The sequence below is a fragment of the Sorex araneus genome, chromosome 1 (genome assembly GCF_027595985.1).
Source record: "Sorex araneus isolate mSorAra2 chromosome 1, mSorAra2.pri, whole genome shotgun sequence".
Taxonomy (NCBI): Eukaryota; Metazoa; Chordata; class Mammalia; order Eulipotyphla; family Soricidae; genus Sorex; species Sorex araneus.
Window position 1 is genome coordinate 309,655,209 of NC_073302.1, and position 23,298 is coordinate 309,678,506.

General features: G+C 36.4%; 1 protein-coding gene across 2 annotated transcripts in view; it reads left to right on the top strand.

Annotated features, from left to right (window-relative positions):
- GLRA3 (glycine receptor alpha 3) overlaps positions 1-23,298 on the top strand; it is a 185,273-nt gene that overhangs the window by 68,042 nt on the left and 93,933 nt on the right. For both annotated transcript variants that reach the window (XM_004610392.3, XM_012933167.2), the window contains exon 4: positions 14,782-15,005. In XM_004610392.3, coding sequence (XP_004610449.3) covers positions 14,782-15,005 — 224 coding nt within the window. The remainder of the gene's footprint in view (positions 1-14,781; positions 15,006-23,298) is intronic.

Sequence of the window (23,298 nt, forward strand, 5' to 3'; positions counted from 1 at the left end):
TAGGTTGATCATCACTTAAAACTGTTAGTTATTTATGTGGTGGTATACATTGTTGTCATCATTTAAAGATACTTGGTTGGCATTCCTTTTCTTTCTTTATAGGTAAAGACAACTTATCCTTCATTTTTTAATTATATCCAGACATCACTGATCTCTCAATGCCCTGTTACTTAGCTAAAATCACTAGGAGTTTATCTACTATTCTCTGATTCTTGTAAAGATATTTCCAATTTTTAACCCATGCTAGCAACATAATATCTTCAACAGAGTAGGTTAGGGGCTGGAGTGATAGCACAGTCGGTTGAGCATTTGCCTTGCACACGGCAATCTGATGTTAGATCTCAGGCATTCTATATGGTCCCTCAAGAACTGTCAGAAGTAATTCCTGAGGACAGGGTCAGGAGTTACCCCTGAGTATTGCTGAGCATGACCCTTCCCACACACTAAAAGCAAAACCAAAAGTAGACCAGAGGAACATATTATGATAATGGATATTGTTGTTCTCACACTTATTCATGCCCTGAGGTTATAAGCTTAAAGAGATTAATAGAAAATATCTAATGCTTCTAGTATTCTTTCCCTAAAGGTGTAGAAAAATGTATTTAATATTACATATCAAAACATTAATGAAATATCCTCTCACTCCAGGGAGAATGCCACACATCAAAAAAGTCTGGAAATAACGAGTGTTGGTAGGGTCATGGTGAGGAAGCAATTCTCATTTGTTGTTGGTAGGAATGTCACCTGGTTCTGCACCTATGGAAAGCAATACTGAGACCTATCCAAAATATACTAATAGACCTACCATATGACCCAGCAATAGTACTTCTTGGTATCTAACACCAAAACATGAAAACATTAATTTTAAAGGATATATACACACCTATGTCCATTGCTGTTCTTAGTTCAAAGTCAAAATATAGACAGCACTCAAATTCCCAAATACAGATTAATTGATCAAGAAGTTGTATTGTGTAATACCCAATGTAATACTATGCAGCTCTAATAAAGAGTATCATATATTCCGCAACAACATGGATGGGACTAAAGGATATCATCCTCAGTGAAGTCAGAAAAAAAGGATACATACAGAATACTGTCCCTCATATATAAGCCTTAAAGATGCACAATGAGGTATCAACAAAGGGACAAAGGCAACACAATAGTAATACTGATCCACACAATTGTGGGTGATGACTGAAAAGAAGGTGAATTGGGTTCCTTGGGAGACAGTGGTGTATACACTGGTGATGATTGCGGTTTTGGAATTATGTGTATGGAAGAAACCATCTGTACAAATATTATAAACCACAGAATCTTAATAAATTATTTTAAATATATTTGATCTATCAGTCAGAAATCAGGTGCCAGTGACTGTGTTTTGTTGGCATAAAGAGATTCTCTTCATCTCATGAAAGAATTTAAATAATAAGCTAAATGAAGGTGAAATAGTTTATTGTTGACTCTCAAGATTCAAACGTCTTGTTTATGGACCGAAAGGAAAGTTAAATGAGATGAGAAATGAATTTCTTCTCTGCCATCCGACTGGGCTTTGGATGAGTCATTCATTTTGGTTTTCTCAGGAATCCAGTAATGCTCTGCACTAGGCATATTAGCAAATGAAGAGCTTCAGAGAATTTCATGTCAGCCTTCCCACTTTACTTCACAGATCAAAAAGATTATATAAAATACTCATATACAAATAGTCTCAATAAAAACATTCAGATACTCAATACAAATATACAAGAATTCAATAAAAATATTCTCACAACTGCAGTGTAATCATATAATCTATCAATAAATATATAATTTTGTATATAATATATTCTTATGTATATAGAAATATGAGTATTATATACATGAATATATGTGGTTCCAAATTATTTCCTTAGAAAATAAAACAGAATGGCTTCAGGAAATCACTGACACCAGTGTGAAAACACCTTATCAAAATTGGTTATTGAAACTTATTTTATTACATTTATTTCATTTTATTCTGACTAGTTGTCAGTAGTAACAATTTTTTTATTTCCAAGGACAGAGATTAATTCAGAATGCTTTTTCAGTGTTTTCTGAGACATCGATTTTTGTAGTTCCTTAGAATACATTTGTAATAAATTGATAGAAAAATCTTGCAGGAAGAGTCACAGTAAGAGGCCCACCTCCAAAGAAAGTTGAATCCGAGAACCAATTCATGTGTTCTATATAGTAAAAGTTTGTGTGTCTACTGATAACACAACATGTCAACCTCAGAGTTGTCTTGATTATTCAGAAATGTTAGCTGTTTTTTAGTGAGCTAGGCATAGATGTAAGACTATTGGAATAGGTCACGGTCAGTCCTTTACCATCAAAGATCATTGCCATTTACGCACTCTGATTATCCACATCCACTCTGCTCCAGTTATGGCAATTCCATCGTTTTTTGCTTACGGGATTGAGTAATGGTAAGTGATTTATGTCGATCTGATGATAACAATCACCATTAAAACGTGGGATCACATTTCAGGGTCAGGCAATAGGACATCGCAGTGCTGTTTTAAGAAGATAACATTCCTATAGTCACCAATGTGATTTTTCAATGATTTGGTAAATTAGCTTCTCAGCACCCATAGTTGAGGAGAATGGACATACTTTAATCCATTTCCATGTCTCTTTCTAAATTTTTCATGTCTTCTTTGATAATTGACAAATATAAACTGCATTAATTTTATTTAGTGTAGGTTTCCACTGGTTCCAATTTATACTTAATCAAATTAGAAAAAAAAACACACAACTTCTCCTATCAGTGCTGGTACACAGAAACCAGAATCTCTGTAAATACACCCATATCAATGCATTTAACAAAATCTAAAATTTTATTTCACACTTTATGGTCTGCTTCTTTCAGAATCTATTTTCTGTGCTGATAGCTATGCACATATAAATTAGGAACTTCTAAAAATTTCCTGAACTGTAAAACTCACCTGTGATTGACTGTAATTGTCTCCCTGACTGGGCTCAAGCTTCTAATTCTGGTTGTGGGTCTGAGGGAAATCACCGTTGAGAGAAATGATGCAATAGCAGAAGCATGCCAACGTGAAGACACTTCTACCCTCACAGAGCACTAGGGTTTTGCTGTTCTGGGTATTATTGGGTGTTTTCCAAATCCTTCCAATTATTAACCAGTATAAAACTGCAGGTTCCACATTTGGGTAATAAGGGCCTTAAAGTCATATAGATCAGCCTGTAAGAGAATGAATAAAATGTAATTTTTCAGTTTAGTGATCCATATAGCTATATTTTGCATCTAGTTTTCAGCTATACCACCTTGAAGGTATGATGGTCTGAGAGGGAAATCATGGGAAAAAAGTAAACCTTGCTTATATACTCATACTTTGACCTAATAATTTTCAATTCTGAACTAAAAATTATGTTTTCTTTAAACTGATAGAATAAAAACCCCTGAATCTCATTCTTTGACTTTTCCAAGTCTCCATAATATCATGATCTGGCCTTTAGAAAAATAAATCATGCATTTAGATAGTCTTGGGTAAAATTTCAGGTCATATAATCACTGGTTTTCATATGTCACTAATGTTCTCTCTTTTCACAGGAAAAGGACATTTGATTGGATTTTAAATACAAAGAGTGCAACTGTCCCAGCAGTTTAATTCTGGGGATGAAAACAGGACAAATGTGTGCTGCAAGCCATAATGCCCAAAAGTAGAGAGAGAGTACGGGGAATATTGTCTGCCATGGAGGCAGGGGGAGGGTGGGAAAGGGGGTGTATACCGGGAATATTGGTGGTAGGGAATGTGCACTGGTGGAGGGATGGGTGTTTGATCATTGTGTGATTGTAATCCAAACATGAAAGCTTGTAACTGTCTCATGGTAATTCAATACAATTAAGAAAACAGGACAAATTGGTGTTCAGCATCAGGATATATCCACATCCACAGGCTTTCATAATAATGGAAAAAGAAGTGTAAACAAAATTTCATCTTTTTTCTGGCGTATGCCATCTATAGTATAATCAATTTGTATCTGACCTCTGCAATTTGGGATGCTTTTGGGTTTCCTAAAGACCGGATCATCTCGGGGGAAAAATATATTTGCAGACTTATCTTCTAGTAATTTATATCTTTCTGGGAAACATGATAAAATGCCACGAGATGGGTTTTAAAGATCTTTCATTTGCCTCCTGTGGAGATTTTGCAGCTTAAAAATGACCTGTACTGCCAATATAAACTTCTGTCTATCTCCATTACTATCAAAAAAGAGGGGGAATGTCAAACACTTCAAACAGAAGATAAATTCTTCTTACAACTGAGCATGAGTTAAACAGTATATTGACCTACTGAAGTCTTGTGGCTATTTAATTCAGAATGAAATGTATTTTCTGTTATCCTCTTTCTTTTTTTCAGAGCTGCTACTTCTTATTACTTGCTAAGGCTAAATTTATTTGCCCTTGACACTTTTTGTGGCATGTATTATAACATTTTATTTATTCTGACATATTCAGTACTTAAAGCAAGTGTTATTGTTTTTATTCTTTAAATCATATTTCTCAAAATAGCTTATATTTAATACACTGGGGACAAATGTATGATAGTAAAAAATTGGCTTTCCATGTTGAAATCATTGTAGTATATGCACATGTTGATTTTCAATAGAGCATACCTGAAACTTACATGATGGTTATAATACTAATGTGACCCTAAAGATATTTAAAATAATAAAAAATAAATATAAACCTTGTACATTCTCTTTATCCCAAACAATTTAGGTATGCCTCTGGTCAATATGACTGTAAATGTTGAAATTCTGATTCAACTTTGACTTGCCAGCTCCTTAATGAAGAGCGTTTCTTAAAATATTAAGGTGTTATCTTTCAATTTTAAAACTAATCAAATTAAATCATATTTAATGAGACTGCTTTTCTTATTTATTTATTTATTTATTTATTTATTTATTTATTGGTCACACCCAGCAATGCACAGGGGTTACTTCTGGCTCATACACTCAGGAATCACTCCTGGCGGTGCTTGGGGGACTATATGGGATGCTGGGAATCGAACCCGGGTCGACTGCGTGCAAGGCAAATGCCCTACACGCTGTGCTACTGCTCCAGCTCAAGGCTGCTTTTCTTTTAAATATACTTTTAAGAAGGCCATATTAGATGACTTGTAAGTAATGCCAAATGTGCTTTTCTGCTAAGAAAATATAGATTTTATTTATTTTGATTCAAAGCTGAATGAAATTAAGACATGAACCAAATATCTTGCACAACTTTACATATAGTCTTTTTAATGTTGCAGGCAGAATAAGAAAGTGGTCCAGGTGATGAGCTTTGGGGATATAGTAAAACAAGAAATTGCCCAGCCCTGAAGTAGCCCCGAAGCATAAAAAAATAAACATATCTCTGAGTGCAAATGCTTAGCTCTTTGGAGATTTGAAAGTCTAGGACCACCCAGATGCATAAACCAAAGGTCCCTGCAAGCGTGGACCTCTCAGAAAAGAAGCACAGAAACACAGGAAAGGTCCTGAGAAGAATATGAAAAGCTAGAGAAGTGACCACCATGACAAAGATAGTTGGAAGTGATAACTCTGGACAAGAACTGAGTGTTGAAAGTAGGTAAAGGGACAAACATGATAGCCTTTCAGTGTCTATATTGCAGACAATAATGCCCCAAAGGAATGAATTCGAGAGACACAGAGAGAGAGAAAGAGAGAGAGAAACAGAGAGACAGAGAGAGAGAGAGTCTGATGTAGCAGCAGGCTGAGGGGGCAGTTCAGGAGGGAAACTGAGACCATTGGTGCATTGTTGGTGGGACATGTACACTGGTGAGGTGATAGGTGTTGGAACATTGTACAACTGAAACCCTATCGTGAGCAACTTCATACTGTGCATTTCACAGCAATTCAATTTTTTAAAAGAATATGAAAAAATCATCAAGAGTTCAAGGTTTTCCCTGTGACAAAGCCCAGATTAATATTTTATGTAAGCAGAAAACTCTAAGCCAAATCAATTTGGATGAATTTTATATAATATTCTCCAAAAAAACACTGGAGGCTTGTTCCCCCTCTGGATAAATACACACCTGTTTTCTCTTGAACACTTCTATCTCTTTTTCTCTGTCCTCATATTTCTTTAAGTTGATATTTCTAAATAAAATTATTTTGCTTGAAAAAATATTTTAAAACAAACATAAAATTAGGCTTCCATGCAGCTACACTGGTCAAGGGAATGTGTAAGTATATAAGTACATATATAAGTGCATCTCACCCTCACAGGAGAGCCTGTCAAGCTACCCATGGCACATTCGATATGCCAAAAACAGTAACAACAAGTCTCACAATGGAGACGTTACTGGTGCCCGCTTGAGCAAATCGATGAGCAATGGGATGACGGTGATACAGTGATACAGTGATATATAAGTACATACATAAGATCAGCTGATTTTTGAAAGAATTCTGGAATTGGCATGTCATCTAAACAATAGAAAATAATTATCCTCAGCAGATATTTGCACTATAGAAAAATTAACTCATAACTCTTAAATATCAAATAAAATCATTAAATTTTTCTGAGGAGAAAAAGGGAATAAAAATGTTAGTTACCTTTTTATTAGATCAAAAGTTCTGAAAATATTGTACCAAATAAAAACCCTCATGACTTATAAAGACAGACATCTTGTTATATTTCAAAATATTGTGGGTTAGAGGTTTGGGAAGGAATCTAAGCAGACTTTTCCATGTGGGAATAGCAGGTGAATGGACACTATACTTGGGAAAACATAACTTGTCGGCATGAAAGAGAGGCTCCCTGTAAGATCACTTCTAGTAAACAATCTTGTATATCATGAATTAAGAGTTCAAGGCCTGAACAGAATAAAGAATTCCGTTTCTGTTCTTGTTCTAAGATGGTATTGGTAAAGAAGCTTAATTTTCTCTCTATGTTCTGCTGTTAGTTAAATTTCCTGGTCACAAAAGTATGTGAGAATAAATAGAAAAATAATCTTACAGAGGAAGTAATATATCAATAAACTTAAGACAAAGCTGTAATGTGAAAATGAATCATACTTAGTATTTTTGAGACATAGCACCCACTCTCGCATTTGTTTATAAAGAAATATACGTGTCCTCAAGCTTATACACCCATATTAAGGCACACTCCCCACGTATTTGCCAAATATTTCATGACAAATGAAAAGACATGGAAACATGACTCTTATTTGTCTATAATAATATACCACATCTTCACATCATCAAATATATCTGCATATTTATACGGAGTGTGTAGGCACACGTATATGCAGCGCCAAAGACCTATAAATATCAAAACACTAAAATGCACAGTGTAAACTAACCAAGAATCCAAATGCCTGATGATCTTTTTTTCTTTTTAATTCTGATTTTGGTGGACTGTATATGTACCAGGCAGCTAAATTTTGGTCATGTTTTATTTGGGAGTTATACCTAGGGATGAGTGAAGGATATTGTGAGCCTAATATTTCTGGCTTGCCTTCAGCAATACTCAGGGCCCCATCCAGTACTTTGGCTCCTTCATGCAAAACATGATCAGCAGCCCATTGAGTTATTCCCCGGCCCTATTCAACTGGCTTTTTAAGAATAAAATGCTGCTTTTAAAAGTAGTTATTTTATTTGATAAAGAAACAAATATTTTATCTGTTATTCTCAACAAGTATCTTAAATGAAGCTGCACTATTCAATAGTCATTTCTAAAGGAAGTTAATTCCTCTACAAATTTAAAGTGCAGTTAATAACCTCTACACAGCTTCATGGCTAATTTCTAAATCAACAAAGAGCTAGTAAAGAATTATCTTAATTGCTCAGAAGGTCAGCATCATCCCAAATATGATTTAACTTTATTTTAAATATCTACTATTTAACTTAAAATGTTTTCTAAAGTGGAACTTTTTTCTTCTAACACTCAACCTTTAATATTTCATTATAAATTATTCCAATATAAACCCTCATAAATTAAAATCTTCCCAATGGCATAAATGGCTTTTGTGAGAGGCCAGTGAAGTTTTGCCTATTGGTTTAAAAAGCAATAGAACAGTAACATGCATCACTGTCACTGTCACTCTAATCCCGTTGTTCATCGATTTGCTCGAGCGGACACCAGTGACGTCTCCATTGTAAGACTTGTTACTGTTTTTGGCATATCGAATACGCCACAGGTATGTAAATAATTTTGAAAAAAGTTCAAAAGAATTATGGGAATCAATTATTGATTGATTAATTAGCAGGGTAATTATCTTGCTGAGATCATGTGAAAACAACACAAAAATATTTCCAGTAATATTCTATCACTTTGTTAATATTTATTAAAATTTATGTATACCCCCGTAAGTAAACTTTCTAGGTGTTAATACTACATAAACTTATGAATTAGAAGAGCCAGAGAGATTAGAGGGGCAGAGAGCCAGTGGGTAGGGTATTTGCCTTGCAAGCAGCTGTTCCTAGTTTGATCCCCCACTACAATGTTCTTGGAGTCCCACCAGGAATGATTTCTGAGTTCAGAGTCAGGAGTAAGTCCTGAAGAAGCACGGCTAGACGTAGTCCTCCAAAAAATTTGCAAAAATTAGTGTGAACAACACCTTGAACAATAATTTAAAAGTTACAAATGTGTAATGTTTAAACACTTGAGATTAGAATATCAAGTTTACATATTTTATTTATCAAGCAAATGTTTGATGTTATATTGGCTCAGAATAAATGTTTTTTTTTCCTTTATAAATAGTTCTCTGTCATTAGTTTCAAAACATGATCTAACAGTGTCAGGGACCATTATTCAGATGAAAAAGAATTCTAAAGCACTATCCTGAAAACACAAGAGCTGTAACTCAAAGGAATATATGCAAACCTGTGTTTTTTAGCACTTGATACAAAAGCCAGAGTATGGAAACAACCCAAATGGCCAACAACAGATAAATAGGTAAAGAAATTGTGTGCACGCGCGCATGTATGTGTGTGTGTGTGTGTGTGTGTGTGTGTGTGTGTGTGTGAGAGAGAGAGAGAGAGAGAGAGAGAGAGAGAGAGAGAGAGAGAGAGAGAAGAGATTCAGGGAGAGAGATTCAGAGAGAGAGAGAGAGGTAGGTCAGTGAAATATTATGCATCTATGCAAGTTAAAATTAAAACTTTCCACTTAATGCAACTTGAATGGAATTATAATACCTCATGGTAAAGTTAAATAAGTCAGAGATAAAAGAAATACTGGATGATTTCACTCATCTGTGATATATAGAAAAATAACACGGGGGGTTATACAATGTTAAGAACATTACCCTTGATCTTCGATTGCAAAACTAAGAAAACCAAGTAGTAGGAAAAGGAACAGATTGACCAGATATGACAGAAGACAGTGGCTGGAGGTCTGGGGAACTTTGGTGGCTGTGAAGGTAATTTATTCATTAAAATGATGAAAGTTAATGCTTTTGTAATTGTGCTACCTCAAAATAAAATTAAAAATAAATATTGAAAAATTAATTCCAGAGCAATATGAAGTATTAGGCATTTACAAGACTATTCTGAGTAAACATATACAAATAATATTTGAAGCAGTACATCTTCAATTTCAAAGTAAATTTAAAGCATCTGGTTTCATGCTTGACAGAAAGTAATTAGCAATAGTTGCTTTGATTTTTATGCTGAGAATTGATTTGATTTCACATAACATTAGATTAATATAATATAGAAAATCACAACCTCAATGACACAAGAACATATATGTTTTTCAATTGAAATAATCACCACTGAAATGATAATTTAAAGTTTAGGAAAGGAGGGGCTGGAGAGAGGGCTCAACACACTAAGTGTATGCTTTTTCCAGGGGGATCCAGGTTTAACACCACAATGACCCCCAGAATGGTCAGGAGCAAGTCGTAAGCACAGAGCCTGAAGTAGTCTCTGAGCACTGCCCAGTGAGATCCCAAAACACAATAAAACAACAACAGTTAAGTAAAACTTTTGTGATACTTTAATAAAAACAAACAAAAAATTAGCAAAGAGGACATTTATAAAATTGATTATTTAAAGACAAATTGAGGACCTGGTCCCAGGGAACAGTCAACAATTTCTCAGAATAAACAATCTGCCTTCACAGGTTTATCTACAATTTATATAGGTAAATTGCATATAGAGAAAAAAATTGATTATTCTTTAGAGAATAAAACAGTATAGTTAATTTTCAACACTTTCAGTAAACTAGAAAAAGGCAGGTTTCTGACATTCTTAGTATAATCATGACAAATAAGAAACATATCTTATAAATGTAAAACAATTCCTCCATCAAAGTCCATTCCATCAGAACTATTGTGTTGGGAAAGATGTAAGTTGAGTTTATTTGAAACTCTTATGCCCAAAGTGACCCTGTAGAGGAGAAAGTACAGCCAGGCAGTTAGTTGGTCAAGTGTCTTCCAATATGTCATAAGCATGACAAAAATGGATTTGGATTGTGAATTTTTTTAGATACTTCTCTTACTTTTCTCTAGAGGCTTCTTATGAGGGAAAAAAAACTTGTGTGCTGATTCAGTCATTTCTAAGATGGTCCTATCACTCAGAGAAGACACAAAACTTTGAAAATGTAGAATTTGGGAAGGTCCACACATATATACTTAGATAGTACTATTTTTATGCCATATTTGTGACATTCACTTCCAAAAACATTTATGTTGTTCAAATTCTGTCATCTTACATTCATGTCACAGAGAGACTTCAAATATCTGGACAATAAATATGTGACCTCCATATTCTGAAATAAAATTTTAAAACACATATATAGTAAGACCTTGGGCATACTCTAATTGAAAAGAAGCCATATAGAATGGTCATACTTTATGATTCAATTGATATAAAATATTCAGAGTAGGTGAATATACAGAAATTGAAAGCTGGTTAGAATTTTATCAGGGACAGAAATGAATAGTGAATGAGAAGTGACTATTTAACTTAGTAGAACTGGGCTTTCTTTTGAGATAATGGAAATCATCTGATTTTAGATGGTGGTGATGTCCATGAGTATATTATGAATGTACTTAATGTTTGTTGGACATTGGGTTATTTTCATATCCTGGTTATTGTACTTAGCATTGCAGTGAATATAAGCATACATATATCTTTTCAAATTAATGTATTTGTTTAGGGGATAGATACCTAAAAGTGGTATTGCTGCATCCTAAGGGAGTTTTATTTGCTGCAACATGGATGTAACTAGAGGGTAGGTAGCATGTGAAGCGAAATAAGTCAGAGGGTAGCAGAATTACTTTTTGGGTCACACCCAGCGATGCTCAGGTATTACTCCTGGCTCTGCATTCAGGACCATATTGGATGCTGGGAATCGAACCCGGACTGGCCGCGTGCAAAGCAAATGCCTTACCCACTGTGCTATGTCTCCAGCCCGGGGAGCAGAATTAATATTGGATTATGTCACTCATCTGCAACATAGAGACAAAACAAGAAAATAGACGGTCTTGAATAATGACAGACCCTTGGCCTTGTATTACAAATCCCCAAATTACCAATCTGTGAAGGGTACAAAGTAATGCAGTAGAGGTAACGTGAGGATGTTGATGGAGGGTAATGGGTACTTCTGTGGTGGAAAATTGCAGTGATTTTACACATTAATACTATGAACATGAACAGTATTGTAGCCATATTACCTAAACTTAATGAAAAAACTTTTTGGAAAGAGGATGATCTCAATGTGCTCCCAGCCCATCTGCCCCTATGTCTGAGAACTCAGTGGGAAGTTTATGATCAGGAGAGACTCATACATAAGCATGCTGACACCCTAATCTCAAACTTGCAGACTCCAGAACTATTAGGAATACACATCTGTTGTTTATAAGCAACTTGGCATGTGTTATTTTATTATATCTGATTGGATTAAAATAAATCCTGTATTTAAATAGAGGTAGTGAATGAGATATAACAATCTTCGATTCAATTTTTTATGCTCTGATCAATCCTCACCGTCTTTGTCATCCCGTTGCTCATCAATTTGTTTGAGCGGGCACCAGTAACGTCTCTCATTGAGAGACTTATTGTTACTGTTTTTGGCATATCCAATACGCACGGGTAGCTTGCCAGGCTCTGTCAAGTGGGCTCGAGATTAATCCTAATACAAATAATTAGTAATTCAAATGAATTTCAATGATTGATATTTCCTTTATGTTGTATCACTAGATGTAAAAAACTGTGAGCTTCTGAAAACAGGGAATTATTTTACTTATATTTTCATTTCTACAGTCTCAAGAGTCAATTGTAATTCCTGAAAGTCTTAATTCTTATTTTCAGAGTTTGTACATAATGAAGTTTATCTTTAGTGTTTTGATTTTTAAATAAGTCTACCCTGTACTAGAAAATTATTAGACATCTGGATACTGAAGAAGTCAGTGGTAGATTTGAAATTAGCTTCTGCACTTCTATATGGCTGTTATAAAACACCTCTCTTTTCTGTTCATTTGGTACCCAAGGAGAGAGCTGAAAGGCACTTTCCCACATACACCATTATTCAGAATCAGCGGCCCCAGATGACTGCTCGCCCCATGCTGCAGTTCACAGAGCAGATGCTGCAGGCAATCATGTTCCTAGCAAGGAATCACTCTTGAGTACTAACTTCTGTACTTTGTGCTACTCGGGAACCTATGCTGTCCCATACCTCGGAATTTACAAATTTTATACAACTCAACCCACTAGAATTCATTAAAGAGCCTGCACTTTCTTTTTTGGTTGCTCAGTTTTGCTTTCAGTTTCTCTGTTTGTTTTGGGGGCCACGTCCATTTTGGTGGTATCCTGTGCCAGCTTCTGGCTCTGAGCTGAGGGGATCTCTTCTAACAGGACTCCAGGGACTGTATGTGGTACCAGGAACAAAACCAGGGATGGTCGCACGCAACACAAGCTACATGTACATTTGCCCTGACCCCATTTCTTTATGATTTGTAAAGGAAATGATAATTTCGGATCTTATTTGAATTAGCAGTGGTTTCAAATTAGAATTCCCAGAAAGAGTTCTTTATTTTTCAATGCATGAAAACAAATGTCGTCTATGCTAAACCTCAGAATTTACAAATTTTTAAAAATGAAACCAGTAAAAATTTCTTCAAGGGTCTGAACTTTTTTTTTTTTTTCTTTTTGGGTCACACCCAGCGATGCTCAGGGGTTACTCCTGGCTCTGCACTCAGGAACTGCTCCTGGCAGTGCTTGGGGGACCATATGGGATGCCGGGGATCGAACCCGGGTCGGCCGCATGCAAGGCAAACGCCCTACCCGCTGTGCTATCGCTCCGGCCCCTGAACTTTTTTTTTTAATGTGACTATAAATTCCGTGATCTTTGCATGAAATATTCTATTCTCTCCAGTGGCTTGTAGGAGAAAAAAAAAAGAGAAAGATTGCTCTAGAAACTTCTTTTAATAATAAGAATGAAAATGTACCCAAATTTTATACAAATCAATGAAAAAGAAGACATGAATCAGTTCCTTAATACTGTTGTAACAAATTGTTGCAAATTTAGTGAAGTAGCACAAACGCATAGTACAACAGTGCAAAATCAACTGAAACAGCATGAGCTGTTTTCCTTTCAGAGACTTTTGGAGTGAATGTAGGGGGAGAAGGAAAAACAAGCATAAATGACTTAAACTCACAATCTTTTCTTTAGAGTTTAAAATGTTTGCTTTGCAGGCAATACCATCATCATAAGTAGAAGCATACCACAGAGCAATGTAAACCTTAAAAAGCTATGAAGCTGGAATCCAAGAGCCTGAATTACGACATCACTTATCTACTCTACAATACTGATGAAGTTATTACACACATTTTCCCCCATTGTTCACCTCTGTCAAAAGCAGGCAAACGGCAACAGCTATGATTTGCTATGAGAAAACAGGAAAAAATTACAAAGCACCTAACGTATCATCTGGCGCTTATTGTTGTTTTGGATAATAGCTCATATTGCCTATTCTAGGTAATGGCTTTATACACACAAATTTGATATAGTCTCTTAGGGGAAAATTGTATCCAAAAATAGACACAGAGCACTATTATTTATGTAAAATACAGAAATATATTACACGTGCATGCTTATTGATATTCATGTATATATACATATATACATAAAATTCAGACCTATGAGCAAGAATTTAGAAGAAATTGTTTTTCTCTCCATTTTAACTTAACTAGGAAAGGTATAGGTAGGGAATCTCATCCCAATCTTAAAATATTACAAGCAGTAATGTTCCTTTACTTTTCTTTTATCATTCCAAAACTGTCTTTATTTTTTCTAAATGAACATTTCATAGAACCGATAAAATGAGAGATCATGAGAAAGCACATAGTTATTAGAAGTGTGTGTAGACATTTTTATGAAACAGTTTTCAAGAAAGCTCAAAAAGCATATTGCATATTGATGTGTACTATGAGGAATGGTTCTAGAAAAATAATTGCAAAGCAGAAAATATTTCACCCCAACCGTCTAAGAGCAGGAAATTCAGTATTTTACTCTGACAAACCAAAAATGTAAAATTCGAATAACAAAAAGGAAAATGTAAGTAAATAAAAAATTTTGTTCTTTTGTTGCTTTTCTGTGGCTAAAAACACGCAAAGTTAGAAATAGAATGTCTCTTGGGAGTAGTAATGAGTAAGGGTTATGAGGCGTGAAAAATCTCACCAAAGAAGTCAATGATTTTTGTTACAATGCTGTGAGAAACCCCCAAAATAGCAAATAAGAGCCTAAAGTTCCTCAAGCAGATGATTCACCCTACATTTCTTTTCTCATAGGATTACAGAGTGAACATCTTTCTTCGTCAGAAATGGAATGATCCTCGTCTGGCCTACAGTGAATACCCCGATGACTCCTTAGATCTGGACCCATCTATGTTGGACTCCATTTGGAAGCCAGACTTGTTCTTTGCCAATGAAAAGGGAGCCAACTTTCATGAAGTTACTACAGATAACAAACTGTTGAGAATTTTCAAGAACGGAAATGTTCTTTATTCAATTAGGTGAGTCCAGGGCTTCAGTTTCTGATTTTGGTAAATAAAGAATTTCATTTAAGATTTGCTGACAGTGTTGCAATTTTCAAGTGATTGTTTTGTGCCTCTGAGAAATGCATCATTTCTCAGATAAATATAATCAACAATGATCCGAGTGCCAAATCCAGAAACTATGAGAAAATCTCAGAAATTCATTTTTTTTAAGTAAGTAATTCAGGTTGTTAGCTTGAGTCAAATTTATAAGCGATTTGAAAATCAAATTAGGTGGTTGCTGAATAACACATGTGGCTATTATTTTGCATATACCTAGTTGCTTAAATATTCATAGATAAAGAAATATTTAGAATTGTTGAGTTTTTATAAATTTTTAAGGCATATGCATTATTTCAGAAATTCTTTGTTCATCTTTTTTTTTCTATAAATTTTTATTTTATTGAATCACCATGAAAAAAAGCTACAAAGCTTTCAGGTTTAAGTCTCAGTCATATAATGATCAAACCCCCATCCCTTCACCAGTGCACATGTTCCACCACCAAGAACCCCAGTATACCCCCCTCCCACACTCACCCCCCCCACCTGAGTGGCTAATGATCTTCACTTTATTCTCTCTATACTTTGAATACATTCAATATTTCAACAGAGAACTCACTATTATTATTTGGAATTTTACCCCAACAATCAAACCTGCTGAAAAGGCATCATTTGATAATTTGTTTTTCATTGCTGAGAATGAAGATTATGTGAGTTGTCGTGGCCGGGCGGTTTTGTATTTCTGATATTTTAGCTCAGTTAACAGTCTAGATGCATTTCTATAAGAAGCCGTTGGGTGCCAAAATGGGATAGTAGACCTCCTGGATCATAGTCTTTAAGGAGCAGAGGGACCATTTCGTGCGCAGCTGCTCCAGATCCTTTTTGCTTTATCACCTTAGTGATCCAATTATATTTGTTTCAAACATGCTGTGAAGTGGTAACTAAGTGATCGACTTTAATGAATGCTGGGGCTGGAGCAATATCACAGGGGGTAGGGTGTTTGTTTGCCTTGCACGCTGTCGACCTGGATTCAATTCCCAGCATCCCATATGGTCCCCTGAGCACCACCAGGGGTAATTCTTGAGAGCAGAGCCAGGAATAACACCTTTGCATCTCCAGGTGTGACCCCCCCAAAACAAAACCAAAAGCAACAACAACTCTAAGGAAGGCAGTGAAGGAAAAGAAGTCAATGCAGTAAGCATGAGTGGGTATTCTAAATTGATTGAGAATAACCAATGATACAAATGAGCAGTAGAATTTGAAAAGAAAAATGAATGAACGGTATATATTATAATTTTACTGTATAAAATTAATATTTGAGTGAACAGAATATGCTATAATTTTACTGTGTAAAATCTTTATTATGTCCCTAGGAAAGTTCTAATATACATGTTACTTATGTTGCATTTCTCAGAAGCCCATGAAGCTTTTTAAAAGTAATGGAGAGATAGTACAAGAGATAAGGCATTTGCCCTGTAAAGAATCAACCCAGTTCAGTTTCATCATATGGTCTCCAGAGAATTGCCAGGAGTGACTCCTAAACATAGAGCTAGGAGTAAGCACTGACAATTACTAGGTGTGACCTCAAAACAAGAACAAAAACCTAATACAAAAGAAAGCACTAATACCATAACATAAACAACTATAGTCAAATATCTTGGTAACTGAACTCTAGAACTCGTTCAACTTTGGATGTTCATTAAATATAAAAAGACCTAAATTCATTTAATAGCTATTTAATGGCATATGCTTGGTATGTACTATACCTGAAAAAAATTCTAAGATCAGCTGACCATCATAACTTTTTCATGTCACTGTCACTGTCACTGTCATCCCCTTGTTCATCAATTTGCTCTAGTGGGCACCAGTAACATCTCCATTGTGAGACTTGTTGTTACTGTTTTTGGCATATTAAATACACCACAGGGAGCTTGCCAGGCTCTGCCATGTGGGCAGGATACTCTCAATAGCTTGCCAGGCTCTCTGAGAGGGACAGAAGAATTGAACCTGGATCGGCTGTGTGCAAGGCAAATGCCCTACCCTCTGTGCTAATTTTTTTATAATTGTTAAATTTTAGTTCAAATTAGAAGAAAAATAAAAGGAAGTTGAGACCAGAATTTACATCTTATTTTATTGGAGTAGGAAAATATACACTACTTACAGCAACTGGCAATTACTAAAAAAAACTAACATATTTTTTAAAAATCAAGGTGTATACTTAAAATATTTAATTATTTATATTCTATATCAATTTTCTGCCATTTGAATTCTTCTCAATAATAGCATTTGATCATAAAACATTTTATTTTGAGTTTCTTGATGCAGTATCAGGATCACGGGATCAGTTGCTATTTTTTCCAGGTATTCGTGTAAATTAATAATGTAAGTAGTAGCAAGAATGGAAAATTTACTTGGTAACAGTGATTTTTTTAAATAATTCTATAAATAATCCCTTCTATTGTGTGTTTTCATATTTTCCTATTTCTTGTAGAAAAAATTTCTTTCACTGAATTTTTTTTCAATAGAGCAGAATGTATTACTATTGGATAACTAGTGACATCACTTTATAGGAAGTTGACAATTACATCAGACTTCTGAAAATCAACTAACACATTAAAAAATTGTAATTATTATATATAAGACATAGGGAACTTTTCAGATCTCATCTCTAGTTAAATCCTCTCATGCTCTTCAGGGAAGTTACAGAATTTTATTTTTGCTTCTTATATCCCAGATTTGGAAGTGAAAAAGCAAACAACAGTTAAACGCTATGCCTTATACACATGAGTCCCGGGTTCCATCATGGGTAGCACATGTCTCTGTGACTACTCAGGATATAGGCTGGGTGGCCATGAACATCCCCATGTTAGCCCCGCTGGACCCCAGAACCGCCATGTCCAACGAGTGTCATTAGGAGTCCACCTCATGCTCCCAGGCTCTTCTGGGGAGGATCCCCCCAAAACAGGAGTTGAGTTAGTCCAGAAAATACCCACCCATACTCATTCACATCTGACACACATTTCTAAAAGCTAAATAAATATCCTGAAAACATCCAGAGACTGAACCTTTGCCTATAGGAAAAATTTTATTGAATTGATATGATAAAGATTTCTCATCAGAAATTCACCTGTATCACTTGTAATCCCATTGCTAATCGATTTCCCCGAGTGGGCACCAGTAACGTCTCCATTCGTCCCTGTCCTTGCCATATTGGGGGCTCCTCAGAGTCAGGGGAATGAGGCCCATTATTGTTTCTGTTTTTGGCATATCGAATACATCACAGGTAGCTTGCCAGGCCCTGCCGTGTGGATGGGATATTGCGTTGCTCTCTTCTGGAAGCTTTGTTTTATAGTCTTTGGATCAGAAATTATAAAACTAGAAATGACACAAATTAGTCACGAGTTGAAAGAGAGGAAGTGATAATTTTCCTCAGGAATGAAGGAGAAAATCAAGACACTTCTGGATAAAAGTAAAGTATGAGAACTGTATCTTCAAGGTCTAGTTTTAAAAATTGATATAGTAATGAATCTGGACTAGCAAGAAAAAAGAGGGGGGGAAAGTAAGCAAAAACTGAACAAATAAAACAGACTGGCGCTCAGCTTGAGTTTTCAAATTGATTTGACAGTTGAAGTAAAAACTAACATTACTGTAAGAAGCAAGATAAAATTAATAAATAAAACAACTTTTTGAGCACACATTAAAATCAGTTAGATGTCATATTTAGTGCTATCCTATACCATGTTGTGGGCATCTGGCTTGCTTATTGACTGAGAAGATAACTTGTTAGGATATATAAAAAATGCAAGGTTCTTTGTCTTCAATTCAGCCATTTTGCTTGTAAGAATCTACATTATGTATGCATTCATGTATCCTTCAGAGACTTTTATAATGAAGTCCAACTGCAATAATTAACTAGCACGAGAAAGAATCTATAATCTTTAATAGAAACAAGTCAAACTCAATTAAAGCCCCGTGTAGTAAAACACTCTGCTTGAGACAAATATATTAATTTTCTTAACATTGAAAGAGGAAAGGGGAATAAGAAAGTAAAGCAAAAGGATTCAAATATACAATGAAAGGCATAACTGAATTTTTAGTGGTGAATATAATGCATTGTGTGTTGAGTTATGATGCCCACTGAAAACTGTATATTATTATCCAATGCTACATCTAAAATATTTTCAGAAAAAAAATGCATCCAAAATATACTTAAGTTTAATAGAAATGTTTTATATTTACTTATTCAACCAGTTGTAGGAGTGGTATCTACTGATACGCAGGGGTTACTAGTGCTACTGCAGGGGGTGTGTTAGGGGCCATATCGTGCCAGAGATTGTACCCCAAGTCTCACTAAAGCAATGCAAATGCACTAACACTTAAGCCACATCTCCAGACCCTTTGCTTATTTTCATTTAAAATACTTCTGTGTATGTAAAAATACACATATATAAATTCACGTATGATACTTGGAAGGAAGTTCAACAATTGATTGAGAATAATCAATTGATACAAATGAGCAGTAGAATTTGGAAAGAAAAATGAGTGAACAGTCACTGGCACTGTCACTGTCATCCCATTGCTCATCGATTTGCTCATCGTGGGCACCAGTAACATCTCCATTGTGAGACTTGTTACTGTTTTTGGCATGCCAAATACGTCACCGGTGGCTTGACAGGCTCTGTCGTGGGAGCTGGATACTCTCGGTAGCTTGCCAGGCTCTCCAAGAGGGGCGGAGGAATCGAGCCCGGGTCACCTGTATGCAAAGCAAACACCCTACCCGCTGTGCTATCGCTCCAGCAATTTTACTGTATAAAATTAATATTTGAGTGAACAGTATATAATTTTACTGTATAAAATTAATATTTGAGTGCTGTTGTCTCCGGCAGATTTATGTGTCCCAGCATGAATGAACACAGTGTCAGAGAGACAGCAATGCAAGTGCAAAGGAGTTTTATTCTAGTTTACTGCGGTCAACTATCTCACCCACAAAGTGGTCTCTTGATAGCAACCCTGACTCACAAATGCCAGCAGTTTATAAAGGTTTTGGTTACATAAGCCTTACAATTCCTGTTACATAACAGTTTTTCTGAGAACTGACAGGCTTTCCCAAATACTGCTATGGCTGGGTGTTGGGTAGGGGGCTTTGCTGATTGGGTCTGGCCACCTGCTAGGCTTGGGGTTTTTCACCTAGGCCATGCCAGCTCGGGGCTTTCTATCTAGGTCATACCTAGCTCCCCCTTGTCTGTGGTTTTAGACAAGGATGTTAGTTTCATTCGTATCCTCCCTAATTCCGGGAAATAGAAACTTAGACCAGCCAGCTTCTTATCCTTGCAAGGGCCTGTCGCAGTGGCATCTGTTCCCTCACAGCAGGACTGGTCCAATGTTGGAAGATTGTCACAAGTGGCGGTGGCAGTGGAGTGGGGGCCTGGCAGGAGACTGCAGTTAGTAGGAAGAAGGGATCACTATGACCATGATAGTTGAAAATGATCATCTGGACAAGAACTGAGTGCTGAATGGGGGTATACATCACTAGCTGTATTGCATACTACAATGCCTAAAGAAGAGTGAGAGAGAGAGAGAGAGAGAGAGAGAGAGAGAGAGAGAGAGAGAGAGAGAGAGAAAGTGTGTCTGCCATAGAGGCAGGCTCAGGATAGGGGGGCAGCAGGGAAACTGGAGACATTGATGGTGAGAAATGTACACTGGTGAAGGGATGGGTGGGTGATGGAACATTGTATGACTGAAACCCAATCATGAACCTGTAACTGTGTGTCTCATGGTGATTCAATAAAATCACTGTCACTGTCATCCCATTGCTCATTGATTTGCTCGAGCGGGCACCAGTAATGTCTCCATTGTGAGACTTGTTACTACTTTTGGCATACCGAGTACATCACGGGTACCTTGCCAGGCTCTACTGTGCGGGCGGGATACTCTTGGTAGCCTGCCGTGCTCTCTGAGAGGGTCGGAGGAATCGAACCTAGGTCAGCTGCGTGCAAGGCCCTACCCTCTGTGCTATCACTCCAGCCCGTGATTCAATAAAAAAGTGGAAAAATATTATTTGAATTTTGATGCTATCCATAGATTACTTATAAATTGTATATATATTTTTAGTTGAAGAGGCCTCAGTTCTAAGGTCTTAAACCTTGATTGTTCTGCTCCCTTCTGGTTATAGTGGATATTAGAGGAGTCATGATAGACTGCAAATAAGGCAAATTTAATTTTTCTTGTTAATTTGAACATTAATTTCATGGAAGGTATAATTTATTCCTAATTATCAAGTATTGTCTCATTTCAAACAGATTTCAATTAGTGTAAATTGCAAAGATACATCGCTCGGAAGCCTGGAATTATTCTTTTGCAAAATTAAATGGTCTAGAATGTTTCTATTGTCATCATTGAAATGCAATGTGCATATGTGTATCCTATTTGATTATAAATATTTAGTTGTTTATACAAAATCTTATTAGAAAATGAAAAATGGTGCCATCAATTATGAATCGCTCATAGTTTTCGAGTAATTTGAAGCACGCCATGGAGTCATTTGGAAAAGCGTCCTTTATCTTTCAATATGAATTCAGATGAAACAGATGATGTCTCTGAGCCCCTAGTTTTGGTTTTCTATATCCTGGCTCATATGATCAAAGGATAAACTCTTCTTTGTGAGTTGTTTTTGGAAACCTCATAGGACTTTGAAATCTTCAAATGCCAAACAGTTTCTTTGTTAACAAAAGTTGTGCTTGAAAAACATCTCATCCAATTTACAAATGGAGCATCTGTGATGTTTCCTGAGACGTCTGGCTTTTCTGCTTGTTTAAAGAAAGAAGCAAAATGTCCTGTCAGCCTGACCCATTGAACTGGAGTATTCATCTGCACTTCCTCCCCAAATTCACCAAAAACAAAGAAATAAACTGACTAAGGAAAAACTAATGGCATTAACACAGGAGGGGCAGAGTCATGGGGAAGAAGACAGTGACAGATGAGTGATGACAATACTATTTTAGAAACTTGAAAATGAATGCACTAGTGAACACTGACTTAAGGGACAGGCAGAGAAGCCTTAGCCGAAGTTGGGGAATGCAAAAGGAAGGAAACATCCTCAATCTTTTAGAAATTTGATGTGATGGGAACTTCAGGGAGTGGAGACTAGAAAGGACACTGTAGAACTGTAGCACGGTCATCCCTTTGCTCATCGATTTGCTCAAGCAGGCACCAGTAACATCTCCATTGTGAGACTTCTTACTGTTTTTGGCATATCGAATATGCCACAGGTAGCTTGCCTGGCTCTGCAGTGCGGGTGGGATACTCTCAGTTAGCTTGCCGGACTTTCTGAGAGGGATGGAGGAATCAAACCCAGGTCAGTCGCGTGCAAGGCAAATGCCCTACTTGCTTTGCTGTTGCTCCAGGAGACTAGAGAGGGCATAAAAGAAAAAGTGAGGGACTGGAGCAATAGCACAGCAGGTAGGGTGTTTGTTTTGCACGTGGCCAACACGGGTTCAATTCCCAGCATCCCATATGGTTCCCTGAGCACCGCCAGGGGTGATTCCTGAGTGCAGAGCCAGGAGTAACCCCTGTGCATCGCCAGGTGTTACCCCCCCCTCAAAAAAAAAGGGAAAAAAATGCAACATCAACATTGTGAAACAATAGTGAACTCTTCCTATTCCCTCTCTTCTTGATTTCCTGCTGATGTCCTTCGGACCACAGATTATCCTTTGGTGTGAGAAGACAGAAAGTGGTAGGACTCAGATTTGTGCCAAGAGCTTCAGGATGGTGCACACAACTCATCCTCCTTGAGGCATCAGACTAAGAAAATAAGGATTAGATGAGGTCTTCACACTGAGGTTGGGATCCGAGAAGTGCTCCTTGAAAGAAGCTGAAAGCCAGACTTAAAACTTCAGCCAATGAGCAGCAATCAGAGATGAACCTTAAGAGGTGCAAACCTGAAGAGAAAAAAGAAAAGTTCACAGATCCCGACATTGCTAAACCACCACTAAAACAACCCTATTATCCTATATTGACCACCAATAGTTAATGATCTATCAGCTCCTAAATACTCTCTGTAGATTTTGTTTTTCAAATATTCACTCAAAAGTTTTCAGATATTCACTCAGGTTCATTTTTAAACGCAGACACGAGGACATGGTTTTTCACTTTAATGGATATATTATTTACATATATTTATTTACTCTACGTGTGATTCCTGCTGGACATCACCAGGTGCTTTGCAAGATTTATACAGAATACTTGAGTCTGGGGGTGATGCGTGCTGTGCAGT